This window comes from Pristiophorus japonicus, chromosome 11 (genome assembly GCF_044704955.1).
Source record: "Pristiophorus japonicus isolate sPriJap1 chromosome 11, sPriJap1.hap1, whole genome shotgun sequence".
Lineage (NCBI taxonomy): Eukaryota > Metazoa > Chordata > Chondrichthyes > Pristiophoridae > Pristiophorus > Pristiophorus japonicus.
Window position 1 is genome coordinate 179,696,983 of NC_091987.1, and position 26,411 is coordinate 179,723,393.

General features: G+C 51.3%; 1 protein-coding gene and 1 long non-coding RNA gene across 4 annotated transcripts in view; one reads left to right on the forward strand and one right to left on the reverse strand.

The window, feature by feature from the left end:
• Positions 1–26,411, forward strand: part of LOC139276394 (arginyl-tRNA--protein transferase 1-like) — a 79,726-nt gene that overhangs the window by 15,186 nt on the left and 38,129 nt on the right. Inside the window, exons 2-3 of the mRNA XM_070894327.1 lie at positions 7,830–7,893; positions 18,096–18,158. Of these exons, the coding sequence (XP_070750428.1) occupies positions 7,830–7,893; positions 18,096–18,158 (127 nt within the window). The remainder of the gene's footprint in view (positions 1–7,829; positions 7,894–18,095; positions 18,159–26,411) is intronic.
• The window catches only part of LOC139276395 (uncharacterized), a 62,527-nt gene continuing 40,040 nt past the window's right edge, over positions 3,925–26,411 (reverse strand). For all 3 annotated transcript variants that reach the window (XR_011595925.1, XR_011595927.1, XR_011595926.1), the window contains 2 exons: positions 17,570–17,681; positions 3,925–4,446 (listed from right to left, as the gene is read on the reverse strand). This is a non-coding gene — a long non-coding RNA (uncharacterized lncRNA). The remainder of the gene's footprint in view (positions 4,447–17,569; positions 17,682–26,411) is intronic.

Sequence of the window (26,411 nt, forward strand, 5' to 3'; positions counted from 1 at the left end):
AAGAGAAAGGAGGTTCTGCTTGAAATGTATAAAACACTGTTTAGGCTGCAGCTGGACTACTGTGTGCAGATCTGGTCACCACATTACAGGAAAGATGTGATTGCACTGGAAAGGGTACAAATGAGATTTACAAGACTGTTGCCTGGAGTGGAGAATTGTAGCTATGAGGAAAGATTGGAGATGCTGGGTCTCTTTGGAACAGAGGAGGCTAAAGGGAGACCTGATTGAGGTGTATAAAATTATGAGGGGCCTGTATAGAATGGATCGGAAGGACCTGTTTCCCTTGACAGAGGGGTCAACAACCAGGGGGCATAGATTTAAAGTAACTGCGGGGAGGTTTTGAGGCGATTATGAGGGGAAATATCTTCACCCAGAGGATGGTGGGGGTGGTCAGGAACTCACTGCCTGAAAGGGAGGTCAAGGCAGAAACCCTCACCATATTTAAAAAATACTTGGAGTTGCACTTAAAGTGCCGTAACCTATCGGGTTATGGACGAAGAGCTGGAAAGTGGGATAGCTCCTTGTCAGCGGCGCGGACACGATGGGCCAAAATGGCCTCTTTCCATGCTGTAAATTTCTATGATTCTATCCTCGTAAATCGCCTCTGTACCCTCACTAGTGCAGTCATATATTTCCTGTAATGTGGTGACCATAATGTGGTGTATACAGTACTCCAGCTGTGGCTGAACTAGTGTTTTATACTGTTTAAGCAGAACCTCCCTGCTCTTATTTTCTATGCCTTGGCTAATAAAGGAAAATACCCCATGTATCTTCTTAACCACCTTATCTATCTGTCTTGCCACCTTCAGGAATCTGATGACATGCACTCCATGGTCACTCTATTCCTCGACATTTCTCAGTATCCTACCATTTATTGTGTATTTCATTGCCTTGTTAGCGATCCCCAAATACATAACCTCATACTTCTCCGGATTGAATTCCATTTGCTACTTTTCTGCCCCCCCTGACCAGGCCATTGATATCTTCCTGCCATTTCCAGCTTTCGTCCTCACCATGTTGGTAAAATGCTAAGATGAAAAGCAGAGTGAGTGAGTGTTTTTTAATCGTTGTGTGTGCTTTCTTGGTTTCTGCTCATTGCTTATCTGCTAAAATGATGAGTAACACTGGTGAAAACTAAACTTCAATACCATGTAAACACGAGCAACATTGTATAGAGGTTGGTTAGCTCAACCGATCAATAATTGCTTCAGGCCAGCAAAAGAATGCAAGTGCTACCGATGATGACTAACTCCAACAGGGCATGTTATGGCAAAGGATAGGCAGCATTCAATCGTGTTCTAGATGGAGATGGGGGCCGGGGCTAGATGGAGAGCGGGGAGAGTCGGAGAGCGGGAGAGGGACAGGACGGAGAGTGGGAGAGGGTCGGGGAGCGGGGGAGGGTCAGGGCGGGGAGCGGGGAAGAGGTGGGACAGAGAGCAGGGAAGGGGCGGGACAGGGAGCGGAGGAGGGGCGGGACGGGGAGCGGAGGAGGGGCGGGGCGGGGAGCGGAGGAGGGGCGGGGCGGAGAGCGGGGGAGGGGCGGAGAATGGGGGCGGGGCGTGATGCAGAGTGGGGGAGGGACAGGGAGCGGGGGAGGGACAGGGAGCGGGGAGGGGCAGGGCGGGGCAGGACGGGGGTGGAGCGGGGCAGAGAGTGAGGCGGGATGGAGAGCGGGGGCGTGGCGGGATGGAGAGCGGGGGCGGGGCGGGATGGAGAGCGGGGGCGCGTTTATATGGAGGGAAGGGAGTTTTGGCGTGTCATGTTGTGTGAGTCAACATTCTCAGCAATCACTGATGAAGCCATAGTACCACTCACAACTGCTGGACAAAAAAATAATCTCCATAATCACTCCTGTCCTAGGAGTCAGTCTCCAGTGATACCCCCCATCTAGTTGCCAGTAATGTCCTGAATCTTCATTACACGGTAACCGGAAATAAAGTCTTGCATTTATATAGCACTTTTCACGGCTTCATCATGTTCCAAAGCGCTTTACAGCCAATGAAGTATTGTTGTAATGTAGCAAAAACATAGAAGCTGCACTAAAATATCTGAAATTCATGCCAGAATTGCAAACTTTGAACGATTGCAAAGTTTCACACTGACAGTCATCATCATCATCAGAGGCAGGTCCTCAAAATCGAGGAAGACTTGCTTCCACTCTAAAAGTGAGTTCTTAGATGACTGTACAGTCCAATATGGGAATGACAGTCTCTGTCACAGGTGGAACGGACAGTCGTTGAAGGGTGGATGGGTAGTCTGGTTTGCCACACACTCCTTCCGCTGCCTGCGCTTGCTTTCTGCATACTCACAATGAAGTAATTGTAATTTAGGAAACGCGGCAGCCAATTTGTGCACAACAAGCTCCCACAAACAGCAATGTGATAATGACCGGATAATCTGTTTCTTTTGTTATGTTGATTGAGGGATAAATATTGGCCAGGACATCGGGATAACTCTCCTGCTCTTCTTCGAAATAGTGTCATGGGATCTTTTACATCCACCTGAGAGAACTGATGGAGCCACGGTTTAACGTCTCATCCGAAAGACAGCACCTCCAAAAGTGCAGCACTCCCTCAGCACTGCACTGGAGTGTCAGCCTAGATTTTGTTGCACTCAAGTTCCTGGATTAGGACTTGAACCCACAACTTTCTGACCCAGAGGCGAGAGTGCTACCCACTGAGCCACAGCTGACACTATAAGAAAATATTCTTTCAAAATCATTCTGAATGATATATTTGTGTTATTAGTTGAATTGGAAAAATGATATCAGACTCTGTAGCAACTGTTTAAGGAGATTTATTCTAACGTTCCTTTTTATAAGGCTGTGATGATCATTGCAGCAGGAAATCCACATGTAACCATAACAACGCAATTACTCTGCTGACACAGCTAGACCGAGTGCAGTTCATGTGCCTGTGGGCATATGTGGGCGTGGATTATTAAAGGCTATTTTTATCAACTAGTACGGTTTTAGATGCTATGTGGTATGCAGACAGAAAGGACGCAGGCGGATGACTGTCCCTTTAAGACACCTTTACTGTGGATCTGTGTGATCTTTTACTTGCCTTTGGGAGAGCGTGCAAGCAGTCAACTGCAATTCTGCTGCTAATGCCAATGGTCACTTACCCCTAGCTATGTCATGCAAAAACCGTGTCCTGGTGGAGTTCAAGCAGCTTTGGCAACCTCAATTATGGTCCATCACTGGGTCAAGTTTTCTTTTTAAAATACAAAGCAGCGATTTTGAAATATGTTCAGTTGATCACAGATAGAAGTCTGTACAGTTTCACTTTCATTTTCTTCCCTCATTTGTTGAAGCTTAGGGCTCTTGTTGGGATACAGTGCCATGTGTTTTGACCTGTGTTGGAGTGTAGCCCAATGTGTGTTGGGGTACAGTTCCATGCGTTCTGGGTTGTGTTGGGATACAGTTCCATGGGTGCTGGGTCATGCTGGGATACAGTTCCATGGGTTCTGGGTCGTGTTGGAATACAGTTCCATGGGTGCTGGGTCGAGTTGGGATACGGTTCCATGGGTGCTGGGTCGTGTTGGGATACAGTTCCATGGGTGCTAGGTCGTGTTGGGATATGGTTCCATGGGTTCTGGGTCCTGTTGGGATATAGTTCCATGGGTGCTGGGTCCTGTTGGGATACAGTTCCATGGGTGCTGAGTCATGTTGGGATACAGTTCCATGAGTGCTGGGTCATGTTGGGGTACAGTTCCATGGGTGCTGGGTCATGTTGGGGTACAGTTCCATGGGTGCTGGGTCGTGTTGGGTTACAGTTCCATGGGTGCTGGGTCATGTTGGGATACAGTTCCATGGGTGCTGGGTCATGTTGAGTGAAGGTGGGTGGGGCTGTTATGAAACTTCCTTTCTCATCTGGTTCACAACACGTTTTGAGTAAGCAAGAGACTTTGCAGTGGAGTATACGGAATAGACTTTATTAATAGACAGTAAAGGTGATCAGGGTAACTGCATACAGAGAATGACTTTACCGGTTTCAGTATCCTTCGAGCACACTCTGACGAACTCTTGCAAACCATGCTCCTTTTATATACCATATTTTGACTACAACAAAGGAAAAGGTCAAAATGACCTATCTATTTCACAAACCCTCTAAAACAGATTATCTATGTAAACATTTTGCAATTGTTTAGCTCGGAACTATTTCCCTTAAACGGGACTGTTAAACCAATGTAACATTTTCTGGCATCTTTGACCAATTGTTATCTGTATCTAATGGATTCCTACTTCCCATGTTTATTACCCTAAAACTAAACATTAACCGTTCATGGGTGATGTCGCCACTAACACTTATTACCTTACACAAGCACTTTACATTTCAGGAAATAAGCAATGCCTTCTCCTCGGGCACCTCAATGTCATCCTGTTTATATCTTGAAAATCCTGACACTGCATTCCTTTTATGACACTTCCAGGAAAACCTGTTGCTGTAAGATAACAAAGTAGTTCGACTGTTAAACTTTTAACTTTCACGATGTCCAACAGGGGTGTTGAGGGGTTGGGTGGGGGGCGGGAGGGGGTGGGTGGAGGGAGTGTAAGGTGGACATGAGTTCATTGACAGCAGTCGCATCCATATTTTTAATATCAACTTATCAGATGTGACTAATCACTTTAAAATTGATTACTGCACACTGCTGTGTCTCTCAGTCACTATGCCCTTGATCTTTGTACCTCTATCCCAAACCAATTCCCCATGTAATGCACCTTAACCCCTATAATCTTTCATCCTTTCTCATGGGTACGGCAATATAGTAATTATGTTCCTGGACTAATTATCCAGAGACACAAGTTCAAATTCCATCACAGCAGCTGGGGAATTTAAATTTAGTTAATTCAACAAATCTGGAATAAAAAGTTTGTATCAGTAGCTTTGACCAGGAAGCTAGCGGATTGTCGTAAAAAACCCAGCTGGCTCACTGATGTCCTTTAGGGAAGGAAATCTGCCGTACTTACCTGGTCTGGCTTACATGTGACTCCAGACCCACAGCAATGTAGTTGACTCTAAATTGCCCTCTCTAGGGCGCACCACCACCTTCTCAAGGGCAATTAGGCATGGGCATTAAATGCTGGCCTTGTCAACAATGCCAACATCCCATGATTTTTTTTAAATGGCCATTACTAGGGTATTCTTGATCTCTAATGTAGTGCAAGGATCGCACTGTGCCAGTGTAGTAGAAGCAGTAGGTGGAATCTGTGTAGGTGTGATGGATTCTGTGACATTCTAAGTCTATATATTTTTATGGAGTGACTGCTGCCAACGACCGGAAGTATGATGTTTCTGCTTTTGTGAAAACGAGCACGCTAACGAGCTTTTTCTAACGAGCCCGCTCCTTTACCAACGTTTTCTAATGAGCCTGCACTCTTCCCGGCTTTTTTCTAATGAGCCCAGTCCCTTCCTGGATTTTAAAAACATGCTTTAACGATCCCAATCCCATAAGGAACCGGAAGCGCGCAGGTGCAGAATGCGTCTGGTTCGTTGGCAGCAGTCGCGGCCATACTTTTAAATATCAACTTATCAGATATGACTAATCACTTTAAACTCGATGACTGCACTCTGCTGTGTCTCTGTGCAGACATGTATTCTCCATGTTTTGAAATGATACACACCACTGTCAAAATGCACCTGAGAATCATACAGCACAGAAAGGGGCCATTTGGCCCGTCGTATCTGTGCCAGTTCTTTGAAAAAGATATCCAATTAATCGCACTCCCCTACATAGTAGCCCTACAAATGTTTCCTTATCCAATTCCCTTGTGAAAGCTACTATTGAAGCTGCTTCCACCACCCTTTCAAGTACTGCTTTTCAGATCATAACAACTAAAAAAAAATATCTCCTCATCTCCCATGTGGTTCTTTTTCCAATGATCTTAAATCTGTGTTTTCTGGTTACTGCCCCTCCCGCCAGTGGAAACAGTGATTCCATATTTGAACACCTGTATTAAATCTCCCTTTAACCACCTCTGCTCTAAGGAGCACAATCCCAGCTTCTCTAGTCTCGCCACATAACTTAACTCCCTCATCCCTGGTATCATTCTGGTAAATCTCCTCTGTACACCCGCTGAGTGTCAGCTGTGGCTCAGTGGGTAGCACTCTCATCTCTGAGTCAGAAGGTTGAGGGTTCAAGTCCCACTCCAGCACAATAAATCCAGGTGCCGTCTTTCAGATGAGACGTTAAGCTGAGGACCAGTCTGCTCTCTCAAGTGGACGTAAAAGATCCCATGGCACTATTTCGAAGAAGAGCAGGGGAGTTATCCCTGGTGTCCTGGCCAATATTTATCCCTCAATCAACATAACAAAAAAAGAAACAGATTATCTGGTCATTGTCACATTGCTGTTTGTGGGAGCTTGCTGTGTGCAAATTGGCTGCTATGTTTCCCACATTACAACAGTGACCACACTCCAAAAGTACTTCATTGGCTGTAAAGCGCTTTGAGCCGTCCGGTGGTTGTGAAAGGTGCTATAGAAATGTAGGACTTCCTTTATCCAAGACCTTCACATCCTTCCTAAAGTGTGTTTCCCAGAATTGGACACAATAGTCCAGCTGGGACCTAAGCAGTGATTTATAAAGGTTTAGCATAGCTTCAAAGGAAGAATTAATTGCCAAGTTCACATCGATGACTTGGTCACTCAATATTGTTTTATTGGCTGCGGGAGACAGCGACTGTGGTTGTTTGTCACATCAGCAGGTTCTGGTATCAAGGCTGTCATGACTTGGGTTTGTCCATGAAATAGATAGAAGACTTAAGGACCCTGTTGATGGATAGCTCTGTAGCTGGAACGGTGCCTATTCTGGAGATAAATGTGACCGCCTTCTCCCAGCTCTCCTGAGCCTATCAGGATAAGGGCTGGAAACTCCTGGGTAGACAAACACCTCGCGTATAAATGCAAGTTGTTTTTGTATATGTTATCTTATGGACTTTGGTCCAGGTACAATGACAGATAGCAAAGTGCTGCGTTTTCTTATCTTTTTGTATATGAGAAAGAGCAAGTTAGAAGTTCTGTAAATTCAGCTGTCTTAACTTTTCACTAATATTTACATTAGCCTAAATCCTATCACTATGCAAAGCATGAGGGTGCTTTGTATCAATTCAGTGAAGATGTGTTTCTGTTTAGCCCCTGGGCACACCACAGAACCAAGTACTGCACATAAACCTCACTGCAGTTTATAGATAGCAAGAAAGATTAGCATTTATATAGCGCCTTTCACAACCTCAGGACATCCCAAAATGCTTTACCGCCTAGTAAGTGCCTTTGAAGTATAGTCGCTGTTGTAATGTGGGAAACGCGGCAGCCAATTTGCACACAGCAAGCTCCCACAAAACGTAATGAGATAATGACCAGATGATCTGTTTTAGTGATTTTGGTTGAGCGATAAATATTGGCCAGGACACCGGGGAGAACTCTCCTGTTCTTTTTGAAAATTGTACCATTGGCGCTTTTAGGCCCACCTGAGAGAGCCGATGGGGCCTCGGTTTATCATCACATCCAAGAGTTGGCACCTCCGACAGTGCAGCACTCCCTCAGTACTGCACTGGAGTGTCTGACCGTATTATGGACTCAGGTGTGGGACTTGAACCCATAATCTTCTGACTCGGAGGCAAGAGTGCTAGCCACTGAGCCTTGGCGCATGGAGCAAAGGCTCACTGACCGCAATGGTCTTTGTTACTGATCAAGAGTTTCTGGTGAAGCGCCAATGATCTGAGTGCTGTGCATTGGAAGCAGTGCAGGGTGCTATGTAGTGACAGCAGTACAGGATACTCTGGAGTGCGAGCAATGCCTTTTACTAAGTGTCCATTCTTTGCTCCACAGGTGTCATGGCTCACAAGTTAACAGTCCACGATTACCAGCTGCTGCTGAACAAAGGCTGGGTCAGGTGAGCGTTGCAAACCTTGGGCATTTATAGTCCCAGATCTGTAGAGAACCTGATGCAGAGTAAATGGCCATCGTTGTTCATTCAGCCTCTGTTTAGTTAAGGCTTGAGTTGAGACATTCTCAGTTTCCTTGAATGACTTCTGTGTTAATTCTGTCAAGTAGTCCCACAAGCTGGCTGGATGGCTAAGTAGGAAATGCACTGCCCTGTGGAAGTCCCAGATTTAATTCCCGTCCTATGCTGAGTTAGCAGATCTTTGTTGGGATGCTGCAATCGACATCAGCAGCCTTGTTGGAAGGAGGGGAAGACTGGCAGGGTTCCAGCGCTTGATCGCTTTTGAGCTACCCCTGTGATACTTCATGGTGGAATAACCTGTCAACACATGCTTAGATTTTCTGTCCCTTGACAGCGAATGGATGGAGAAAACTAGCCCACTATCAAGCCTATCACAAGAAGAATGACTAACAGGGCAAGGCACCAGAGGGTGATTGACACTTGTAAACCTGTACCCCTGATGGGCACGCTAGCCTGGTGGTTACGCACAGAACTAGTAGCCCAGAGGTTGAGTGTTCAAATTCCACCACGACAAGTTGTGCCATTAATTGCAAAGAATCTGGTCTTTCAGGCGTGACAATCAAAGTGGTCGGATTATCATTAAAAACTCAACTGGTTGACTAATGTCAATCAGGGAAGGGAACCCATCTGTGAGTGAAATTTCGTACATTGAAACTGATTCTTAAAAATACTGCCTCACCAGAGTTGCCGACATCACAAGATCAAAGGAAAAGGAATCCACAACCTTGTATCGGGTCTGTAACACCTTCATGGAATGCTTTGTTGCCCCAAGGTGTTGTACAACAAAGTGGTAGAATGTTGGTTTGCCCCCAACATTCCCCTGCCCTCGCACACACTGCATTCTTGATATTAAAGGTCTTACCACAGTACGGCACCGAGTAGAAAGGTACTTACTGTCTCGTAGGGAAGGAAAGTTGGAAGGTGAGACACCCTTGGAGCTTATCTTGGCCAGCTTCAAAGCCTGATAATCAGGTTAAATTATGAGGATAGATTGCATAGATTAAACTTGTATAGACTTGGCTTGAGTATAGAATTCAAGGGGTGATCTAATTGAGTTGTTTAAATAATTAAAGGATTTGACAGGTTAGATGGAGAAAAACTATTTCCTCTGGTGGGGGAATCCAGGACAAGGGACCTTAACCTTAAAAGTAGAGTTAGCCGTTGTCAGGAAGCGCTTCTTCACACAAAGGGTCCTGGCAATCTGGAACTCTTCCTCCCCTTTCCCCCGCCCCCCTCTCCCCGCACAAAAAAAATAAAAGCTATTGAGGCTGGTGGGGGGGATGCGGGGGGAGGGATCAATTGAAAATTTCAAAATTTAGATTTTTGTTAGGCAATGGTGTTGGGGATATGGAACCAAGGCCGGTAAATGGACAGATCAACCATGATCTCATTGAATGGTGAAACAGGCTCAAGGGGCTGAATGGCTTGCTCCAGTTCCCATGTTCCTGATTTCAGAGCCGGTTGCCCATGTGCCTGCCCTGTTGATCAGGAACAAAGCGGGCTGCAGGACCCCGGTCAAGAGATGAGCTTCATATGAGGGACAAAGTTTCCCCCTCAAAAACAACTCAGCCACAGTAGGATCATTGAAATGCACTGACCAACCACAGACTCACGGACACTACAAATGGTTAGCTTAAAATATTTTTCAAAGCCAAAAGATTACAGGCAAACAATCTCAGTCAATTAACTGGTGAATTGTGTGGGACAGAATCACAGAGGCTTTTCCAATGATTCCTGTAAATTTAGTGGTTTAGGAATTCCAGAACTCTGGGACCTTCACAGAGTATAACAGTAGAATATACAGGCCCAGACTTTAGTCCACTAGTGAGGGGTAATTTTGTGAGACTGCAATCACTTTGTCAGCTGTGGCTCAGTGGGTAGCAACCCTGCCTGAGTCAGAAGGGTGTGGGTTCACGTCCCACTCCAGAGACTTGAGCACAAAAATCTAGGCTGACCCTCTAGTGCAGTGCTGAGGGAGTGCTGCACTGTAGGAAGTGCCATCTTTCGGATGAGACGTTAAACCGAGGCCCTGTTTTCTTTCCCAACTAGACGTAAAAGATCCCATAGCACTATTTCGATGAAGAGCAGGGAGTTATCCCCGGTGTCCTGGCTCACTCGACATAACAAAAACAGATTATGTGGTCATTATCACATTGCTGTTTGTGGGAGCTTGCTATGTGCAAAGTTGTTGCCGTGTTTCCTACATTACGATTGCGATGCGACAGGTAGGCATGACACCATAAGAGGGCAGTGCCAGAGTTGGGTCTGGGGCAGGGATGTTGAAGGAGGATGGAATGGTCATGTATCAAAGGCAGCAGAGAGGTCAAGACAGATTAGGACAGGCAATGACTTGAACAGTAGCCAATACCAATAGTAAGAACCTATATTAAAACATCACTGTGTCTTTCAGAGTTCTCGAATGTCACTGCACTCTAGGGAGCAGCTTGGAGCCAGAGAATCATCTACTGCCTTTAAAATGTGAACTCATTGTTTCACATCAACTTCTCAAAGAGGAGCAGGAAACAGAGTTAGAGAGTGAGGGAGAGGGAGCTAGACAGAGAGACACCGAGAGACTGGGAGACAGCGAGAAAGACTCTTGGAGATAGAAAGGCAAAGAGAGACTGAGAGAGAGATAGTGAGAGAGCAGAGAGAGACAGCGAAATCTGAAGATAGGGAGGCAGGGAAATAGAAAGAGAGACAGTGACAAACAGTGAGAGGAAGGCAGGGAGAGGGCAGAACTTTCAACTTAAGTGAGGCACAAAACTGATGGTATCAGATCAGCCACCCATTATACGCTTCGCTCGAGTTTTCTTATATATACACACAGGAAAAATATACATAAATAAATGAGAGAGAAGCAGATAGAGAGAGAAAGAGACACTGAGTGACAGAGACTTAGAGAGGGGGATTGAGAGACAGAAAGAAAGAGAACTAGAGAAGAGGGACAATAAGATATAGTTGGAAGGATAGATAGAGAGAGAGGTCAATAGAGAGAGAGAAATAAAGTGGAGAAGTGGGGGAAAGAAGGAGAGGATGAATAAGGCTCACTGGATGAAGCTTGGCATACTGCAGACAATCTGACAGAAACTGTAATCAGAACTGCTCAGTTGAGGGGGCGCGGGGCTCCCTGCAATTAAAGCAGGACATTAGAGAGATCACTTTATGAGACACCATCCCTGGCCTGGAATCTCACCATCAGGATCACCAGTCAGACACAGTGTTCTAGCCCGATCTCCAACTCACGTTTCTACCAATTCAGTCTCTATAGAAAGAAAGACTTGCATTTATATAGCACCTTTCATGACCACTGGATGTCTCAAAGCGCTTTACAACCAATTAAGTAGTTTTGGAGTGTAGTCACTGTTGTAATGTGGGAAACGCAGCAGCAAATTTGCACATAGCAAGCTCCCACAAACAGCAATATGATAATGACCAGATAATCTTTCTTTTTGTTGTTGATTGAGGGATAAATATTGGCCAGGACACCGGGGATATCTCCCCTGCTCTTCTTTGAAATAGTGCCATGAGATCTTTTACATCAACTTGACAGAGCAGACGGGGCCTCGGTTTAACGTCTCATCTGAAAGACGGCACCTCAGACAGTGCAGCACTCCCTCAGCGTTGCACTGGAGTATCAACTTATATTTTTTTGTGCTCACGTCCCTGGATAAGGGGAATAAAAACCTCAGTAAAACTCCTCTCCAACCCCGTCAGGCAATCAAACCAGTCCAAATCATGTTGGCCATGTCTGTTACATGTGCCATCCTGAGCTTCAAACTTGGTCATCTCTTCATCATTTATATCTTTACACTTACTGATGCCAACAGGTAACATGGGCCATCATAGACAGTCCCTCGGAATCGAGAAAGACTTGCTTCCACTCTAAAAATGAGTCCTTAGGTGACTGAACAGTCCAATACGAGAGCCACAGTCCCTGTCATAGGTGGGATAGATAGTCATTGAGGGAAAGGGTGGGTGGGACTGGTTTGCCACACACTCCTTCCGCTGCCTGCGCTTGATTTCTGCATGCTCTCGGCGATGAGACTCGAGTTGCTCAGCGCCCTCCCGGATGCACTTCCTCCACTTAGGGCGGTCTTTGGCCAAGGACTCCCAGGAGTCAGTGGGGATGTTGCACTTTATCAGGAAGGCTTTGAGGGTGTCCTTGTAACGTTTCCTCTGCCACCTGTGGCTCGCTTGCCGTGAAGGAGTTCTGAGTAGAGCGCTTGCTTTGGGAGCCTCGTGTCTGGCATGTGAACGATGTGGCCTGCCCTTTACATGTATACAGTTGACACTCAGCTCCAACTCTAAGGCTGTTGCTATTTTCTCCAACTGCTTGTCAGACATCAAGACCTGGAAGAGCCAAAACGACCTCCAGCTAAATGACAGCAAAACTGCATCCATCCTCTAATTCTCACCGACACCTCTAGCCTCAACTCCATCAACCTCCAACTTCGCCAACTACTACCTCTGGCTAAGCCCAGTGGTCACATAACCTTGACCTACTTGTCAACCCAGAGCTCAGCTCTCCTTCCCGACATCTGATCTGTTCCCAAGACTGCTTTCCTTCACCTTGGAAACATCACCAGCCTCGGGCACCAGCTCCACCCAAACTGCGATCCCAGGTGTAAAGTCCTTACTCTACAGTACGAAACCACACGAGGCATATTCTGGGGACAAGGTCAGTCTGTGACCTTAACTCTTTATTCACAGGACTCCAAAGACGATGACCCTGCATTGGACCTCCCTTTATATACCTGTGTGATCAGGTAAGGAGTGTCTCCCACAAGTTCACCCCTTGTGGTCAATGTGTGCATCTAGGTTGAGTATACAGTAATACAGTGGTGTTACATTGTGGTTACATACATGACATCACCTCCCCCCACAAAGTCTTACTGGGATCATAGGTTTAGTCTTTCAGGTGGCCTACGCTCCCTCATGGAGCGCCACAGTTGGGGCTCTGGTTGTTGGACACTGACGTGAGTGTCTGTCACCTGTGGTGATTCCGGCCTGTCTGGGCTGACCGCAGGGACTGTGCATTCTTCTGATTGCTCTTGTTGCTCGTTCGCTGGCAGTGTTGTGAGCTCCATCTCGTGGTCTTCTTCAGGTTCCTCCGTGTCAGTGCTGAACCTTTTTTTTACTTGGTCCAGATGCTTACGGCATATCTGACCATTGTTGAGTTTTACCACGATGACCCTATTCCCCTCTTTGTCAATTACAGTGCCCTCAAGCCATTTGGGCCCCATGGCGTGATTGAGGATGAATACAGGATCATTTATTTCTATACATCTCCCCCTCGCATTACAGTCATGGTACTCGTTTTGTGACTTGCGCTTGCCCTCAACTATGTCGGTTAGGACTGGGTGAATGAGGGACAACCGAGTTTTGAGTGTCCGTTTCATTAGTAGCTCTGCGGGCAGGACCCCCGTGAGCGAATGCGGTCGGGATCTAAAGACCAGCAGGAGACGCGATAGGCGGCATTTTAGGGAGGGTCCTTGAATCCTGAGCATACCTTGCTTAATGATTTGGACTGCACGTTCTGCCTGGCCATTGGAGGCCAGCTTGAGCGGCGCAGTCCTGACGTGGTTGATGCCATTGCCCGACATAAACTCTCGGAATTCGTAGCTTGTGAAACACGGGCCATTATCACTAACCAGGATGTCCGGCAAGCCATGGGTTGCATAGATCGCATGTAGGCTTTCCACGGTGGTGGATGATGTGCATGAATTCAGAATTGTGCACTCGATCCATTTCGAGTACGCATCTACCACAATAAGGAACATCTTACCCATGAACGGGCCCGAGTAGTCAACATGAATGCGTGACCATGGCCTGGTGGGCCAGGGCCATGGGCTGAGCAGGGCCTCCCTGGCACCTGCGAACACAGTGTTCCAGGTCTGAATCAATTCCAGGCCACCAAACGTGTGACCAGGCAATGGCCTTCATCAGCACAATGCCTGGGTGCCTGCTGTGGAGTTCCCTGATGAATGCCTCCCTGCCCTTCTGGGGCATAACTACCCGCTGTCCCATAGTAGGCAGTCGGCTTGGATGGAGAGCTCATTCATCCGTCTGTGGAATGGTCTGACCTCCTCAGGGCATGCTTCGTATGCAGGCGCCCAATCCCCAGTCAGGACACATTTCTTAATCGGGGATAGGAGGGGATCTCTTGTTTGTCCAGATTTTGATCTGGTGGGCTGTGATGGGGGAGCCTGCGCTGTCAAAGGCATCAACAGCTGTGACCATCTCGGCACTTTGCTCCACTGCCCCCTCAGTGGTGGCCAGTGGAAGCCTGCTGAGCGCATCAGCACAATTTTCAGTGCCGGGCCGGTGCCGGATGGAGTAGTCATAAGCAGCCAGCGTGAGAGCCCATCGCTGTATGCGAGCTGATGCATTGCCGTTGATACCCTTGCTGTCTGACAACAGGGATGTTAATGGCTTGTGGTCCGTCTCTAATTCAAACTTCCTACCAAAGAGGTACTGATGCATTTTTTTTTACACCATAGACACATGCAAGCGCTTCCTTCTCGACAATCCCATATCACCATTCTGCTTAAGAGAGCGACCTGGAGGCATAAGCCACAGGTTGTAGTTGACCCACAGCATTGCCCTGCTGCAACTCGCACCCAACCCCATAGGACGATGCATCACATGTCAGAACCAATTTTTTACAGGGTTTGAACAAAGTAGGTTTCGCACTCGATCAAACGCCCGTTCCTGACAGTCCCCCCAAAACCAATCACAACCCTTGCGCAGGAGCACGTGTAGCGGCTCCAATAACGTGCTCAAGGTCGGCAGAAAGTTCCTGAAATAGTTTAACAGTCCCAGGAATGAACGCAACTCCAATGTGTTGCAGGCCTGGGCGCTCGTTGAATCGCCTCTGTTTTGGATTCGGTGGGCCGAATCCCATCTGCAGCAACTCTCCTGCCCAGAAACTCAGCCTCAGCAGCTAAGAACACACATTTAGACTTCTTGAGTCGCAGGCCTACCCGGTCCAGTCGGCGAAGCACCTCCTCCAGGTTGTGGAGGTGTTCCTCAGTGTCTCGACCCGTGATGAGGATGTCGTCCTGGAATACGATTGTTCCAGGAATGGATTTAAGTAGGCTTTCCATGTTTTGTTGAAAAAGCTGCTGATCGAATGCCAAACGGGCATCTGTTATAAACGAACAGTCCCTTGTGCGTGATGATGGTAGTCAGTAGTTTAGATTCATCGGCCAGTTCCTGGTTCATATAGGCTGAAGTGAGGTCCAACTTGGTGAACAGCTTGCCGCCTGCCAGCGTGGCGAAGAGGTCCTCCGCTCTCGGGAGCGGGTATTGATCTTGTAGGGACACCCGATTGATGGTGGCCTTGTAGTCGCCACAGATCCTGACAGAGCCATCCGCTTTTAGGACGGAAACGATGGGGTTCGCTCAGTCGCTGAATTCAACAGGCGAGATGATGCCCTCTCTCAACAGCCGGTCCAATTCGCTCTCGATCTTTTCCCGCATCACATACGGCACCGCTCTAGCTTTGTGGTGCACTGGCCTGGCGTCCGGGGTGATGTGTATCACTACTTTAGTGCCTTTGAAAGTCCCGATGCCAGGTTGGATTAGTGAATCGAATTGTTGTAGGACTTGTGAGCACGAACTTCGCTCCACAGATGACATTGCGTGAACATCCCTCCATTTCCAGTTTATCTCGGCTAACCAGCTCCTCCCTAACAGTGCGGGACCATTGCCTGGGACAATCCAGAGCGGTAGACGATTCGCTAACCCATTGTGTGTGACAGCCAACATTGCAATACCTAGCACCGGAATGATTTCTTTAGTGTAAGTCCGTAATTATGTCTCAATATATGCTAATTTGGGTCTACTGGCTTTAAGTGGCCATAGCTTCTCAAATTGCTGAACGCCCATGAGTGACTGGCTGACCCCAGTGTCCAGGTCCATGCATACAGGGATACCGTTTAATAAAACCCTCATCATCATTGGTGGCGTTTTGGTGTATGAACTGTGAATATTCACCACATGGACCCGCTGAACCTCGGCATCCATCGATTTGCCCCAAAAGTCATCCTGCCTCAAAGAACCCTCTTCTGGTCCCTCCGCCTCATATATTAGTCTGGTTGCACACTTCCTGCATATTCGAGCTAAGTGGCCACTGAGATTGCAATTCCTGCAGACAAATTGTTGAAATCTGCAAGATCTGGCTGAGTGTTTTCCCCCACACCTCCAGCATGAGTTAAAGTTTCCATTGTTGGGAACAAAGGGACTATGGCTAGGCATTCTGTGCTGACTGTCCCTTTGACTGCTCTTAAGTACCCTATTAGTGGGTGTCAATGGCCCCATCCCGGGCCGCATTGACCACTGTGATGGCGTGAGTGTCTGTTCAGCCTGCCATTGTCTTTGTTGAAGTCCTGCCTGGGGAGTGTCGGACTGCCCCTGCCTGCCTGCGGGGCTCTGAGTCGCATTGATGATGTTGACTCCCTGATCCATCGCTGCGTTAGAGGCAGAATTGCGCGCGTATATTATTTTTGTCTCTTCCTCCCCCGCCATGTAAGTTTGAGCCATCAACGCCGCCGCTTCCAAGGTCAAATCCTCGTTCTCAATTAATTTGCGGAAAATTCCCGCATGACTGATGCCCTCGATAAAGAAGTCCCTTAGCATCTCCCCCCTGCAGGCATCTGTGAACTTAGAGGCTGGCCAAACGCCGGAGGTCCGCTACGAAATCCGGTATGCTCTGCCCTTCATGATGTCGGTGGGTGTAGAATCTGTGTCGGGCCATATATATGCTACTCGTCGGTTTGAGGTGCTCCCCGATCAATTTTCTAAGTTCTTCAAAGATTTAGTCTGCCGGCTTTTCGGGTGCTAGTAAGTCCTGCATGAGCGCGCAAGTCTTTGGTCCGGAGCTGGTCAAAAGATGAGCCCTTCACTTGTCGGCCGCTGCATCCCCCAGCCATTCTTTCATAACGAAGCTTTGCTGAAGCCTCTCAACAAAATCGTCCCAGTCTTCCCGAACACAGTACCGTTCCTCTGTGCTACTGGTGGCCATTCTCGTGGGTCGTGAATTCCCGTTTCTCGTCGCCAATGTAAAGTCCTTACTCTATGAAACCACAAGAGGCACATTCTGGGGACAAGGTGATGTGACCTTAACTCTTTATTCACAGGACTCCAAAGACAATGACCCTGCGTGGGACTTCCCTTTTTATACCTGTGTGGTCAAGGTGTGCATCTAGGTTGAGTGTATACAGTAATACAGTGGTGTTACATTGTGGTTACATACATGACACCAGGCTTTGTTGCTCTGAAGCTCAACTTCTCCAAAGCTCTCCTTGCTTACTCCTCTCCCTCGTTACACTCTCCCAAACTACAAATCTTCCAGAACTTCTGCATCCTTCTCTGCTCAAACATCACCCCGTCCTCGCACATTTTAGTCCCAGAGCCTCAGAACTCCGAGGTGTTCTGAGCAGTTGCTAAATGTCTGGTTCCATTGCTGGACTGAGGAATATTTGATGATAGTGATGGGAGCAACACTGTGATGATGTGGAGTGCTCAGGAATCACCTGGACTCCTGGAACTGAGTTACAAGCTAAAAATCTATTGCAAGGGTTCAGGTGTTTTGTTTATTTACCTGGGAGTGAGTTAGAAGGGTATGATAGTGGTTTACATTAATGGTCTAGTAATCCAGAGAATATGAGTTCCAATCCCAACATGGCAGTTTGAGAATTCAGTTAAATTAAAATCTGGAAATAAAAAAAAGCTGTATCAGTAAAAGTGACTATGAAGCTGGCAAATTGATGTAAAAATTCAACTGGTTCACTGATGTTATTTTCGGGATAGAGACCTGCCATTTTTACCCAATCTGGGCTATGTGTAACTCCAGTTCCACAGCAACGTGGTTGACTCTTAACTATCCGAGCAAAACTCTCAGTTGTCTTAAACCCAGTGCACCACCTTCTCAGGGCATCCAGAGACAGGCAATAAATACCAACAATACCAACATACTTAGAGTGAATATTAAAAAAAGTTCAATGGAGGAATGTAACCCAGGGGTTCAGAGGGTTTATTTATAGATGCCTGAAAATAGTTAGCCAGTCTGTCTGTGCTCATTGTGTATTTATATGATGTTAACGCCCAATTGTTTTTATTTTGTCCAGGAGTGGGAAGTATCTGTACAAAGCCGCTATGCCTGTTACATGTTGCCCCACCTACCCGATGAGGTAAGCATAGAGCTATGGATCTGCGGTGAGATCTCACTCTTGGATGTTCAATACTTTGTCAACAATTTGCTAAGTTTAGCAATTTATTTTTATGTGGGTGTGAATTTTGCAGCTGATCAAATCTGAAGCACGCCTGTTCTAAAGAACAAAACACTTTCCACTTATTTCACCTCGTGGTTGGGGTCAGCATGGGTTAGATACAGAGTAAACCTCCTTCTATGCTGCACCATCAAACACTCCCAGGGCAGGTACAGCACGGGGTTAGATACAGAGTAAAGCTCCCTCTACACTGTCACATCAAACACTCCCAGGGCAGGTACAGCATGGGTTAGATACAGAGTAAAGCTCCCTCTACACTGTCACATCAAACACTCCCAGGGCAGGTACAGCACGGGGTTAGATACAGAGTAAAGCTCCCTCTACACTGTCACATCAAACACTCCCAGGGCAGGTACAGTATGGGTTAGATACAGAGTAAAGCTCCCTCTACACTGTTCCATCAAGTACTCCTTGGGTAAGTATAGCATGGGTTAGATACAGCGTAAAGCTCCCTCTACACTCTCCCATCAAACACTCCCAAGGAGGGTACTGCACGGGTTAGATACAGAGTAAAGCTCCCTATACACTGTCCCATCAAACACTTCCAGGGCAGGTACAGCATGGGTTAGATACAGAGTAAAGCTACCTCTACACTGTGCCATCAAACACTCCCAGGGCAGGTACGGCATGGGTACAGGGTAAAGCTCCCTCCATGTTTAAAGTGGAGACTGTTTTGAGAGTAGGACTTGCACCAATAGCCTGTCATAGACTTTGACCTCCCTCTGCTTTGGCTTTCAGTGTTTTTTCACTTGAGTTAAGTTCCTTTCTCTCAGTATCAACTGATAGTTTATTGCTGGAAAGAAGTTTTCAAACTTAAATAGATTTCTTCATTTTCTATTAAATCCCTTAAAGCCAAATGGGTGATTCACTCCCTGGTCTTTGGTATCCACAAGGTATAAATCCCTATTTGCCATGGCCAGGAATATTGCCCATTGATGCTACACATGTAATGGTTTGTTCTTACTGACTCCATCCTGCAGTATAAACAGAGCAGAAACTTGTTAAAGAATGAAACTCTGGGGCTCTTTCCCATTATATAGGTGGGGTGTGAGTATAACTGACCATTGTGCGGCTGATGGTGGCACTTGCCCCATCCAACTACCCAAGGACATTATCTTCCACGTAGATCCGCCATCATGATCTCTTCTCATAATCCTCCAGTAATCTGTTGGCAGTCACTGGCTTCTTCACCGAAGAAAGGCTCAATCGGCAGTGGTTCAAGAATGGAGAATAGGGCTGCAAGGGCCAGAACATTGGGGTGAGGTGAAGTGAGGTGAGGCCCCAGTAACGTAGCTATGACCCAACCTCGGAACAGTGCCCTCATTGCTCAATCTGTTTATTCATTCACGGGATATGGGCGTCGCTGGGAAGACCATTTATTGCCCATTTCAGAGGGCAGTTAAAAGTCAACCACATTGTTGTGGGCCTGGAGTCACATCTGGCCAGTAAATTACCTTCCCTAAAAGACATTAGTGAACCAGATGGGTTTTTGCGACAATCCAGTAGTTTCATGGTTGACATTACTGATACGAGGTTTTTCATTCCAGATTTATTTAATTTATTGAATTTAAATTCCCTAGCTGCCGTGGTGGGATTTGAACTCCTGTTTCTGGATCATTAGGTCCAGTGACATAACCACTATGCCATCGTACCCTGAATGTAGTTCTCAGCCTAACTTGTTCAATTTAGGTAATCTGTCTGAAGCCATTGCAGAGAGATAGATAGGTCAGGGAAAGACTCTGTGGACAGAGAACAGCCCCCGTGTATGGGTTAACACTCGGGCTCTGTGTCTGCTCCAGTTTATTTTGCAGCTTGGCACAACTGACTCAACAGTTTATTTTCCATCTCATGAGGAAGGCTAGTTAAGCCTGTAACTGCTGTCAATCTATTCACCTATTAATTTACTGTTAAGAGATCTGTTTGTCAGTTTATAGCGTAAGCCACAGTCCAGTGAAATATTTATTCTGCCATCCAAGCTGAGGAGGATCAGACAAAAGCATGTGATATAAGCATTAGCCAAAATACAGTGAAGAGGCTTTTCTGTGTAAACCCCGGGTTTGATTCAATTACCGAGATACTGGGCAGGTAAATTGAGCAAGGGCTTGGTGCTGGAGGGGTCCGAGGTGCTGAACTGGACCAAAATAACTAGAAAAGACCCAAACAGCTGAAGTATCTGGTCCTCCAGCACTGGCACCCTCACCACACCCCAACTCACCCACCCCACCCCACTACCCCAATTCACCCACCCCACCCCACCCCACCCCACCCCAACTCACCACCCCACCCCACCACCTCACCCCAACTCACCCACCCCACCAACTCCCCCCAACTCACCCACCCCACCACCCCGCCTTACCCCACCCCACCTCACCCCACCCCAACTTACCCACCTCACCACCTCACCCTAACTCACCCAGCCCACCAACTCCCCCCCAACTCACCCACCCCACCCCAACTCACCCACCTCACCACCTCACCCTAACTCACCCACCCACCACCCCACCCCACCACCCCGCCCCACCCCAACTTACCCCAACTCACCCGCCCCACCACCCCGCCCCAACTCACCCCAACTAACCAACCCACCCCACCACACCCGACCACCCCAACTCATCCCACCCCATCTCACCCACCCCAACTCACCCACCCCACCAACTCACCCCAACTCACCCCAACTGACCCCAACTCACCCCCACTCAACCCAACTCACCTCACCCCACCCCACCTCACCCCGCCCCAACTCACCCCAACTCACCCCACCCCAACTCACCCACCCCACCACCCCACCCCAACTCACCCACCCCACCACCTCACTCCAACTCACCCCAACTCACCCCAACTCACCCACCCCACCCCATCCCCCCAACTCACCCCAATTAACCAACACACCCCACCACACCGCACCCCACCACCCCAACTCACCCACCCCACCACCTCACCCCAACTCACCCCACCACCACGCCTCACCCCATCTCACCCCACTCCAACTCACCCACCGCACCCCACCACCACAACTCACCCACCCTACCAACTCACCCCAACTGACCCCAACTGACCCCCACTCACCCCCACTCAACCCAACTCACCCCACCCCACCTCACACCGCCCCAACTCACCCACCCCACCACCTCACCCCAACTCACCCACCTCACCACCTCACCCCAACTCACCCCAACTCACCCCACCCCACCCACCCCACCTCAACTCACCCACCCCACCACCTCACCCCAACCCACCCTCACCCCAACTAACCCCAACTCACCCACCCAACCACCCCGCCTCACCCCAACTCACCCACCCCACCACCCCAACCCACCCCACCCCAACTCACCCACCCCACCCCGCTCCAACTCACCCACCCCACCACCTCACCCCAACTCACCCCAACTCACCCACCCCACCCCACTCCACCCCAACTCACCCACCCCATCCCACCACACCCCAACTCACCACCCCACCCCACCCCAACTCACCCACCCCACCACCTCACCCCAACTCACCCACCCCACCAACTCCCCCCAACTCACCCACCCCACCACCCCGCCTTACCCCACCCCACCCCACCTCACCCCACCCCAACTTACCCACCTCACCACCTCACCCTAACTCACCCAGCCCACCAACTCCCCCCCAACTCACCCACCCCACCCCAACTCACCCACCCCACCACCTCACCCCAACTCACCCACCCCACCATCTCACCCCAACTCATCCACCACACCCCACCCCACCACCCCAACTCACCCCAACTAACCAACCCACCCCACCACCCCACCGCACCCCACCACCCCAACTCACCCCAACTCACCCCACCACCCCGCCTCACCCCACCTCACCCAACCCCAACTCACCCACCCCACCACCTCACCCCAACTCACCCCAAGTCACCCTACCACCCCGCCTCACCCCACCTCACCCCACCCCAACTCACCCACCGCACACCACCACCCCAACTCACCCACCTCACCAACTGACCCCCACTCACCCCCACTCAACCCACCTCACCCCACCCCACCTCACCCCGCCCCAACTCACCCACCCCACCACCCCACCACCTGACCCCAACTCACCAACCTCACCACCTCACCCCAACTCACCCCACCCCACCACCCCTACTCACCCCAACTCACCCCACCCCGCCTCACCCCACTCCACCTCACCCCCACCCCAACTCACCCACCCCACCAACTCACCCCAACTCACCCAACCCCACCACCCCACCCCGTCTCACCCCACCCCACCCCACCTCACCCCACCACCCCGCCTCACCCCAACTCACCCCAACTCACCCACTCCACCACACCCCAACTCACCCACCCCATCCCAACTCACCCACCCCACCCCACCACCCCGCCTCACCCCAACTCACCCACCCCACCACCTCACCCCAACTCACCCACCCAACCACCCCGCCTCAACCCACCTCACCCCACCACCCCGCCTCTCCCCAACTCACCCACCCCACCCCAACTCACCCACCCCACCAACTCACCCCAACTCACCCCACCCCACCACCCTGCCTCACCCCACCCCACCTCACACCCACCCCACCATCTCACCCCAACTCAGCCACCCCACCACCTCACCCCAACTCACCCACCCAACCACCCCACCCCACCACCCCGCCTCACCCCACCCCACCCCACCACCTCACCCCACAACCGCGCCTCACCCCAACTCACCCCAACTCACCAACCCAATCCCAACTCACCCACCCCCCCACCACCCCGCCTCACCCCAGCTCACCCACCCCACCCTACCACCCCGCCTCACCCCGCCTCACCCCGCCTCACCCCCACTCACCCCCACTCACTCCACCTCACCCCAACTCACTCCACCTCACCCCACCCCACCCTACTCCACCTCACCCCGCCCCAACTCACCCACCCCACCACCTCACCCCAACTCACCCACCTCACCCTAACTCACCCTAACTCACCCCAACTCACCCCACCCCACACCACCACCCCGCCTCACCCCAACTCACCCCAACTCACCCCCACTCACCCCCATTCAGCCTAACTCACTCCACCTCATCCCACCCCACCTCACCCCGCCGCAACTCACCCACCCCACCACCTCACCCCAACTCACCCACGTCACCACCTCACCCTAACAAACCCAGCCCACCATCTCACCCCAACTCACCCCAACTCACCCCACCCCACCACCCCTACTCACCCCACTCCACCACCCCCACTCAACCCAACTCACCCCACCCCACCCCACCACCCCGCCTCACCCCACTCCACCTCACCCCCACCCCAACTCACCCACCCCACCAACTCACCCCAACTCACCCAACCCCACCACCCCACCCCGCCTCACCCCACCCCACCTCACCCCACCACCCCGCCTCACCTCAACTCACACCAACTCACCCCAACTCACCCACTCCACCACACCCCAACTCACCCACCCCATCCCAACTCACCCACCCCACCCCATCACCTCACCCTAACTCACCTAGCCCACCAACTCCCCCCCAACTCACCCACCCCACCCCAACACCCCAACTCACCCACCCCACCATCTCACCCCAACTCATCCACCACACCCCACCCCAACTCACCCACCCCACCACCTCACCCCAACTCACCCCAAGTCACCCTACCACCCTGCCTCACCCCACCTCACCCCACCCCAACTCACCCACCGCACACCACCACCCCAACTCACCCACCTCACCAACTGACCCCAACTCACCCCCACTCAACCCACCTCACCCCACCCCACCTCACCCCGCCCCAACTAACCCACCCCACCACCCCACCACCCCACCACTTCACCCCAACTCACCAACCTCACCACCTCACCCCAACTCACCCCAACTCACCCCACCCCACCACCCCTACTCACCCCAACTCATCCCACCCCACCACCCCCACTCAACCCAACTCACCCCACCCCGCCTCACCCCACTCCACCTCACCCCACCCCAACTCACCCACCCCACCAACTCACCCCAACTCACCCAACCCCACCACCCCACCCCGTCTCACCCCACCCCACCTCACCCCACCACCCCGCCTCACCCCAACTCACCCCAACTCACCCACTCCACCACACCCCAACTCACCCACCCCATCCCAACTCACCCACCCCACCACCTCACCCCAACTCACCCACCCAACCACCCCGCCTCAACCCACCTCACCCCACCACCCCGCCTCACCCCAACTCACCCACCCCACCACCCTGCCTCACCCCACCCCACCTCACACCCACCCCACCATCTCACCCCAACTCAGCCACCCCACCACCTCACCCCAACTCACCCACCCCACCACCCCACCCCACCCCACCACCCCGCCTCACCCCACCCCACCACCCCACCTCACCCCACAACCGCGCCTCACCCCAACTCACCCCAACTCACTAACCCCATCCCAACTCACCCACCCTCCCTACCACCCCACCTCACCCCAGCTCACCCACCCCACCACTTCACCCCACCCTACCACCCCGCCTCACCCCCACTCACCCCCACTCACCCCCACTCACCCCCACTCACCCCCACTCACTCCACCTCACCCCACCCCACCCTACTCCACCTCATCCCGCCCCAACTCACCCACCCCACCACCTCACCCCAACTCACCCACCTCACCACCTCACCCTAACTCACCCAGCCCACCATCTCACCCCATCTCACCCCATCTCACCCCATCTCACCCCATCTCACCCCATCTCACCCACCCCACCAACTCACCCCAACTCACCCCACCCCACACCACCACCCCGCCTCACCCCAACTCACCCCAACTGACCCCAACTGACCCCAACTCACCCCAACTCACCCCAACTCAACCCCACTCAACCCCATTCAGCCTAACTCACTCCACCTCATCCCACCCCACCTCACCCCGCCCCAACTCACCCACCCCACCACCTCACCCCAACTCACCCACGTCACCACCTCACCCTAACAAACCCAGCCCACCATCTCACCCCAACTCACCCCAACTCACCCCAACTCACCCCACACCACCCCACCACCCCTACTCACCCCACTCCACCACCCCCACTCAACCCAACTCACCCCACCCCACCACCCCGCCTCACCCCACTCCACCTCACCCCCACCCCAACTCACTCACCCCAACTCACCCAACCCCACCACCCCACCCCGCCTCACCCCACCCCACCTCACCCCCACCCCAACTCACCCACACCACCAACTCACCCCAACTCACCCAACCCCACCACCCCACCCCGCCTCACCCCACCCCACCCCACCTCACCCCACCACGTGCCTCACCTCAACTCACACCAACTCACCCCAACTCACCCACTCCACCACACCCCAACTCACCCACCCCATCCCAACTCACCCACCCCACACCACCACCTCACCCTAACTCACCCAGTCCACCAACTCCCCCCCAACTCATCCACCACACCCCACCCCACCACCCCAACTCACCCCAACTAACCAACCCACCCCACCACCCCACCGCACCCCACCACCCCAACTCACCCACCCCACCACCTCACCCCAACTCACCCCACCACCCCGCCTCACTCCACCTCACCCCACCCCAACTCACCCACCCCACCACCTCACCCCAACTCACCCCAAGTCACCCTACCACCCTGCCTCACCCCACCTCACCCCACCCCAACTCACCCACCGCACACCACCACCCCAACTCACCCACCTCACCAACTGACCCCCACTCAACCCACCTCACCCCACCCCACCTCACCCCGCCCCAACTCACCCACCCCACCACCCCACCACCTCACCCCAACTCACCAACCTCACCACCTCACCCCAACTCACCCCACCCCACCACCCCTACTCACCCCAACTCATCCCACCCCACCACCCCCACTCAACCCAACTCACCCCACCCCGCCTCACCCCACTCCACCTCACCCCCACCCCAACTCACCCACCCCACCAACTCACCCCAACTCACCCAACCCCACCACGCCACCCCGTCTCACCCCACCCCACCTCACCCCACCACCCCGCCTCACCCCAACTCACCCCAACTCACCCACTCCACCACACCCCAACTCACCCACCCCATCCCAACTCACCCACCCCACCCCACCACCCCGCCTCAACCCAACTCACCCACCCCACCACCTCACCCCAACTCACCCACCCAACCACCCCGCCTCAACCCACCTCACCCCACCACC